Below are 8,141 nucleotides of genomic sequence, written 5' to 3'. Positions count from 1 at the left end.
AACTGAAGCGCTTTTAGTAAGTCGACCAGATCGGAGAAATGTCAGTGCGAACCCCGGTTTTAGGCAGAGAGACTTGGCTGTTAGCCACTTCCGCTGCCCCTCAGCCGAGTTGATTATGTTTTTGTTTTTACTTCGTTTCCAACTCAGCAACTTCGTGTCACCGCATTGTTGCTGCAAGTGGCGCTGCCGTTCGTGGCATGTTTCACTGTAGCTCATAACTTTTTTCTTCACTTTTTGCCTCATATTTAAGCGGATGCAGGCGGCGAGTCCCAAAGCAATTCCATTTCTACGCCCGTCGACGATGGTTTACCAAAATCCGCACTTTTAATCCAATCAAACAACATCGAACAAATAACAAAAAAAAAAAAAAAAACAGTACAATACTGCAAATAACAATGCATTTGCCCCAAGGAGTAAGTGTTAATTAAATTTTCGAAACGAGCAAACAATGAAACGGCGCGAAATAAACGAATGTATACATAAAACAAGAAAATAAAATAAAAATAAATATTTAAATTAAATCCGGCTTAGAAAGTCCCGCGCAAAGTGCACGAAAAATATGCAAATAAAAAGCTTTCATTTAGCAACGAAATTATTGACTCCAATCGCGCGGGAAATGAATAAAAAAAATTCGAAAAAATGAAATAACCACAAAAATCTAATTTGGTTTTTATGACCGAAAAATGTCGAAACATGAAAAGAACTCTCAAGTTGGCCATAAACGGTTAATTGAACGAAAATGTGAAACAAAGGGAAAGTCATATTTGGACATAGTAAAGGGACCAGCAAAGTGAAAGGGAGTGGTTTTGTGATTGTGAAAAAGTCGGAAAATTGCGACCATATCTGTTCCAATGAAGTGATAAGCTTATGGAACTATGTTTCAGTGAATTTACTTAAAAACAGCGGTATAACTACGAGCAAAGATGGGCCGCAAAATATTTAACAGATTTATGTGTTTAACACATTGTATACAAACTTAAAATTAAATAAATTTCTAATTTTCTTTTAAAGAGTTTTTAATACTTATAAGACATTTTGTTTTCGAAGAATTTTTAAATCTTTTAAATAAGCAACAAATTACAAAAGTATTTTGAATAGTGTCTTTTAATTTGTTAATTTTCAATTCAAATTGTTTCAACCTAAAAAACAAATTTCACATTCTCCAATTTTTTCCAGCTTCAGCAATCAGCTAGAGAGAAAAGCAATTTTGTTTACTATTTTAGGGTAGGCATTGTCTGAGTTAAGGCTAATTTACCACCAAGTCAGTAGTCGCAAAATGATTTTCTATTTCCGTCTTGGCCAACTTGGAGTTGACCGGGGTCAAATTATCCTTCCTGTGCGGCTGACAGCTTCTGTCACGCCCACATCAAAAAATTGTGGAGACGAAGGCGGTCCCATCATCGTTAGATGGGCCTGCCAATAATAATAAGCTCGGGGAGATGAGGTCCTTGGATGCGTATTATTATGCTAATTGTATTGTTCGGCTGTTTATGAGCTGTTTGGGCAAAAATAGGGGGCGATAACCTCTTTGCGTTGGCGACCGAATCGTAATCTTTATACTTGTTTCCGTTGCAGGCATTAAGCTTTCTGTTCATCACTTGCATGATGTTCGCACTGGCAGGCGGCCATCCATCAAGCGACAAGCTAAAGTAAGTCCCTGCCCCATGGCCACGCCCCTTTAACGACCACACACAAAAATATTATTTAAAATTTATTTGACAGTGCTATGAATTTAATATTCAAAGTTATTAATGTACCAAAAACTTCTACTATATATATATTTGATAACAAAAATCTTAAATCTTAAATCTAAAAAGAAAAACAAACACTTTAGGATATTATAATATTTGTAGGTCTTGAACTAATTGTTTTATACACATTTCAAGATTAACTTTACATACATTTTGTATATGATTTTGTACATGATATAAAGCTAATAAAGCTATTTACTTATTTGAAAAATAAATATTTTTTATTCAGTTTTGTTAATCAAAATACGAATAAATATTGTTTTTTATTTTTTTTATTTTATTGTTTATTACTTTCTCAGTTTACAGCATTAAAAACAACAAAATAAACATCCCTAGAGAAATAGTTTTATATATTGGAATAATTTCTATATTATTGTATAGGTTTAATTTTATGAATATGAAACAAATTTTCTGTGTGTGGTTTATAGAGTCCCACTGCTCTTTTATGTTTTTGCTGTGTAACAATGTTCCTGGGCCATTTGACCATTTACAGGATCCGCATACACGTGCCCGTGAAGCACCACACACATGTGCACACAAAGACGGTCATTAAGAAGGTTCCGCTGCCCATTCCGGTGCCGGTCAAGGAGCACCACCACGAGCCGAAGAAGCACCACAGCAGCCGGAGCCACCACCACCACAACCACGAGGACGACCAGGACGACGATTTCGAGGGCTACGAGTATCCCATCAAGGCCAAGCGGCGGCGCACGCGGCATCCCTTTGTCTAAGCCCGGGTACAAACCACCCAACAAACCACCCAACCAACCACCCAAACGCCCCCTCAGCGGGGGAAATGAAATCAAATGAAATACAATTTACGCAGATTAAGACGAAAATAAACCAAAAGACGAGGCAGCTGGAGTACGATACGTAAAGGACGGCCAAGAAAAAACAAAACACAGCAGAGGCAAACACAATCCTGGGTCTGATTTGTCATTGTTTTTTAGTGTGTACGCGAAATACGTAAAATAAAACAAGAATCCTTAGAAGTAAGAAAAACATTCCAGTGCAATAAAATAAACAAATATTACATTTAAGCACAATTTAAAGCTTGCGTTCAGAAGTTGTTTTCTTACTTTCGGGTTTATTTTCATTGGAATTTCAAACACGACAAAGTTTTCTGAGATAAACATGTGTTTGTGGGTTTCATTTGGATTCTCAGAGAGTATGAGTATATAGACATTTGTTGTTAGTAAACTTTCGATATACGAACTCATATCGTTTTCTAAACTACAAATTACCCCTGGTTTTTTGATTTGTTTTCTAAGAGAAATGATTAGAGAGTTAATTAGAATTTAAACTTTTCTTAAATTTAAATTATTCGTGAAATAGCATTCAAACTATTTTTGTTCTTGTATTGAAAAGTAAGCAAATGTTAATTTATTTTTTACGATTAGCCTACAACTACCAGAATATATTTGTTTTTTTAAACAATTTAAGTACAAAGAAAAACTTCTTAAGAGGTAACATGCCCCATGCTGTACAACATCCATTTTATAGTGGTGAAATAAGAAAGTGTGCGGCAGAAAAATCAGGAAAATTCCGCATTTTCTGGGTGCTCAGCAAAGAGATTTAAACTGATTGAATTGAACATTTCCAGCTGTTGCTGCTACTGCTTGCGATGTTGCTGCTGGTGATGTTGCTGCTGCTGCCGTTGATGTTGCTGCTGTCGGTGTGGCTGTTGCCTTTGGATGGCTCAACCACCTGCACCTTCTGTGGGATATTTGTGCATAAATAAATGAAGCAAACGACATGCGAAACAGCAAAGTAAACCCAAGGCCGGGCTGTTTGTAATGATGTTGTGGCTCCGCCGAATCCTTCTCCTCCTTTCCGTTGGATGGAGTGTGGGCACCAGGAGCGGAGCTTACGCCATGAAATATGCATGCTCAGCTGCGACCCGCTTGCGTTTCTCTGTCCCGCTCTTGCCACCGTGGCGAACTCTAGGTCGACGGCGAAGGCAAAGGCGACGGAGCGGAGCGGAGCGACAGCACGTGCTGGGACGTCTAGTCAACAGACAGGCTCAAAAGAATGTCAACAACTGCTCGCCTGTTGCCTGTTGGCCCCCTGAGTGCACTGACAAAAATTATAGTACTCAGCAACTCAGATTTCTCTCATAATAGTATAAAACTAGTCTTAAATGTATTGATAACATGCTGCTTTTATCTGCAATGTAAATTTTATATTTTTGGTATTTTAATTATGATTCCCTTTTTCAAAAAAAAACATTATTTATATATAATTGCTCCGAAGAACCAAACAAATTTTAAATGCATAAACATGCCAACGATTTAATCTTAAGATTTAACAAAAGTTGACTTGATCGAAACAAAATGGATAAAAGTGTGAAAAATAAAAATTTACCCAATTGAATGCCAAGTTAGGTGAAAATTTCTCACAGTGCGTGTTTTCCTATCGCCCGTGCAAACAGGCCCGGGGCGGCAGCTGTTGATGGCTCATTTTCCACGACTTTAGCGCCGCTCAAGTACCAGCCACTCAAAGACGTGGCAAAGGCATAAGCAGCAACAAAGGCAGCAACACAACCGGCAACAAAAGCAGCCAACGCAAATGCCACTCGTCATGTAGAGCCACTCAATTTACTCAGCACTCAGCGGCTCTGTACGAGATCGGCGGGGAAATCGGACTAGTGGGGGGTCTAATTAATACGACCACCCACCACCTGCTAGCCAAAAAAACACCCACCACCCAATAACCACCTGCTGGCGAGGCACACTTAAGAGTGGGTGGTGGGTGAAATGGAATGAAATGGAATGGAATGGAAAGGAAGCAGCAAATTAATCACCAGAGCTCTTACGAAGCGGGTCGATAAAGCAGTGTATGTTAATGGACAAGAGTTTGAGCCCGTATGAACTGCTTGGCCAGCCACTGTTAAGCGATCACTTTTATCAATTCATACTCTTTTGTAATTTGTTTGTTGTTGTTTTGTCATTTTATAAATGCAAACATAAAAACTGTCATAGAAAATTATATGTTACAGATATATGTTAGACATCGATTAATTTATGAAATCCCATTTGATAGAATAAAAAATCATTTCAAAATATTAACAAAAAAAAGTAAAGTAAATGACAAAATAAAAAGTGCGAATTGGTACATTTAATAAAAATAAAATAAATAAACATTTAATTAAAATAAAATGGATGATTGTAGTTGTACAACTTTGATTGACAAGAGACTTAATCCCAGCGGGTTCAACCCAGGATCTTAAACCGAGTCTAGGCGGTGAAAATGCCATCCCATGAGAATTTGTGGGTGTTAAGGCCATATATTTACTTGGCTCTTCGTGCGGCTGCTGCTACGCCGCCAGTTGTTGTTGTTTGATTTGGGCGCTTCTATTTGATTAGGCCGCCTAAGCGAGCTACGTGCTTGGGTTAATTTGTGGCCCAAGTGTTGGCCCAGGGTGCGAAAGTCATTGTTACTGGATGTATATATCTACATATGTGTGTTTGGTATCTGCGCTGATGTTTGTGTTTGTGGTGACAGCAAATAAATCGCACGCATGTGCTCCACGCACAGCCAAACATTACGGATACTCGGCACTCAAAAAAAAATCTGAAATTAAACTTTACTATTAGGCCAATAACATTTTATACAGAAAAAACAATAGACAGCTTATAATTAATATCCTTTAATTTAAAACTAGAGCAAAACCGTTTGTTACTATCGATTTAGCAAAGGAAACCTATTAATTTTCTTTCCTCATATGATACAATATTTAGAACTATTTTTCACAGTGTGGCGCACAAACAATAATACAAACACAAAAATTGTGCATAGCACGCATAACAATGAGAGAACATTTCGAGTTTCAGGAGAGGTTGCCCTGGACAAACTACTTTTCGGCTACTTAGTGATAAATATGCTGGCTAATCAAATGCGAACTAGATTTGCGGATTAGTGGGGCAAGGAGTTCAGTGACCAAGTTACAAATCCCCTGACTAATTTCCATTCATCGTCAACGACACGAACTTGTAGATTTTATCCTAAGTTTTTGGACAAAGAGCTAAGCCCAAATAAAGGCGAATTAATTCAGTAAAAAGATTTATTCTGCTTAAATCTAATGTATGTATAAATTGAATGGATATCAGAGTGCAGTTATAGTTAGTTAGTTTAACCCTTGAACCTCAAAGTTCAAAAACAAAAAATCTAATAAATAAAGTTGTAGAATTAAAATAAATTAAAAAGTTAACTTATAGACCAAATGAAAATTTTGTTGTTCATTTTGCCAAAATGGAATTCCAAATAATGTTTACTCCTAATAACGTTCAAGGCCACAAAGTTAGGGGTCATTCAATGTTACCCCTTAACTTTCCTAACTGGCGCAATGAAAAACAAATTCAATTTTATTATGGCTGGGATTAGGTTAACAGACCCCAGGGTATACATCATTCTACCTATCCCTACAACCATAATTTTCTAGTTGGCCAAAAAAATAAAGCACCAGCTTGGGTCAAAAGGACATTTGTCTCGAGTGGACGGCCAGCACTGGAACCCCTGTCATATTTGAAATACAAACATAAAATTACAGATTTGCTGACTTCAGAGCATAAAGCGAGGCAAACATAGTCCATATAAACAGATTGTTAAATATAGTTTATGCCGCAGGCTCTCCGAAAAGGAAATGGTGCCCGACTTTTCATATTTCTTTTACGATTCTGGGATGAAGTCGAGCTGAATGAGCAGAAGCTCAGTCCTTTGGAATGGGATGCGATTTTATTGCCCATGGGGAAGGGATGGGTGCGGAATCAATGTCAGGCTTCGGTTTTATTATTTGCATACTCGTTTTATGGCCCCCATTTAGCGATGCGAACTTTCCGCCGCCCGTTTAATTCCCAATTAATTTGGGATTTGGCCAGTGCTCTCCGACCAGTTAATTAGATGGCCATAAAACGGCCGCTAAATGCCGCCGGGGAGGACGTACAGCATCTGCCGTCTGGGCCGCAATTTCGGCAATAAATGCGCTCGTCACATGCACAAATTAATTACAAATAGTAGTTGCTTTCCGGCTTGGCCCAGCTGGTAAAACCGAAATTTGGTTGCATATTTTACAGACTGGAAATGAGAGTTTCAAACACAAACACACAGCCGTGGGGAAAACAAATGCACTATTACAAAAACCAACAAATTGGCGACTCATTAAACGATAAATGGTGTTTTTCAGTTTTTGGGTATGTGAAATATCGCGAATCGTACTACTACTCATAGGTGCGAGTGGAAGGGAACTTTATGCCTCCATTTTTCCACGGAAAATTGGTAAAATTTCTGCGTTAAAATTTATTTGAAACATATCATTGTGGTACCTATAAATGGTATACTTCAAAATTGACTAAAGACAAAACATAAAATTTGTTTTTAAAGCGCGAAAATATTACTTTGGTGTGCCAAAATAATAGAGTTTTAAAAATAAAATGATACCCATTTGGTATCTCAACTATCAATCGAAAGTGTCCAGCTATTTCCTCAGCTTACTGTCAAATCTAAAATTAATTGTTAGTTGGTTATGCTAGACAACAAAGCCATTTTTCTGGTTGTCCAAAATCACTTATTATTCTTAGGCTTAAATACACAGTTCCATAGAATTGCAGAACTAGAAAAGCAAAGGATAAACCATGAAACCCTTTCAATCAGTATTTATTTGTGCTCACTGATAAATTAGGGCTACGAATCCTTTTAGACCTAACTTTAATTCTGCGTATGTCATTACTCGGACTACAGTAAATAAACGAAACGAACAAGTTCCTCTTCCCATACACATTCGAGGAAAACAAACCGCACAAAAGACTACTCGAAACTGTGGCATCACGTGCAAAATCGAGGGAATTCATTAATACGCATTTGCTGTTTTGGCCTAAAGCAATTACCCTGAAATTTCAAGGGTTAACTTGGTGGGTCGGTTGGTTAGTGGTGGCTTGTAACGGTAACGGATACAAGCGAACGAAACTGTTGCGTTAATGAACTTATGAGTGGGTACATATACAGATACAGATGCAGATACGCTTCGAACAGATACGCATACAGATACACATACAGATACAGATACACATACAAATACAGATACAGATACGTTTACAGATACGAAACGGTGACCTACCAACCTACAAAAGCCAAAGGCAACAGTTTCGAACGGCAACATCGAGCATACGACATGTTGGCCGCAACGGTGACGTAGGCGTCGGCCAACAGGGCGGGTGTGTGATATTGTTGTCGGCCGCATTGGCGGCATCTTTTTGGCCCCTATCGAGAAAACAACACTTTTTTTTCGCAAACGAGCAACGGGCAGTGACGACGACGACGACGATGATGTTCGTTCGACGTCGCAACTTTTGGCATTCGAGCGGATTCCGATTCTGATTCCGATTCAGCTATTGC

At 38.3% G+C, this 8,141-nt stretch overlaps 1 protein-coding gene across 1 annotated transcript; it reads left to right on the top strand.

Annotated features, from left to right (window-relative positions):
* The first annotated feature begins 291 nt into the window (after positions 1-291).
* On the top strand, positions 292-2,579 carry LOC108147036. The gene is made up of 3 exons (XM_017273295.2): positions 292-413; positions 1,576-1,649; positions 2,245-2,579. Exons 1-3 carry the CDS (start codon positions 396-398, stop codon positions 2,480-2,482), a joined length of 330 nt encoding a protein of 109 aa, XP_017128784.1. The 5' UTR covers positions 292-395; the 3' UTR covers positions 2,483-2,579.
* Positions 2,580-8,141: the final 5,562 nt, after the last annotated feature.

This window comes from Drosophila elegans, unplaced genomic scaffold, assembly GCF_018152505.1.
Source record: "Drosophila elegans isolate 14027-0461.03 unplaced genomic scaffold, ASM1815250v1 contig_183, whole genome shotgun sequence".
Classification (NCBI taxonomy): domain Eukaryota; kingdom Metazoa; phylum Arthropoda; class Insecta; order Diptera; family Drosophilidae; genus Drosophila; species Drosophila elegans.
The sequence above is the reverse complement of the archived record's forward strand: the minus strand, read 5'-3'. Positions and strand labels throughout refer to the sequence as shown.

Excerpts from the sequence above, each read along its gene's own strand:
- LOC108147036 (XM_017273295.2), top strand. Across the intron at positions 1,650-2,244 it reads CCATCAAGCGACAAGCTAAA|GATCCGCATACACGTGCCCG; the intron begins GTAAGTCCCTGC and ends GACCATTTACAG.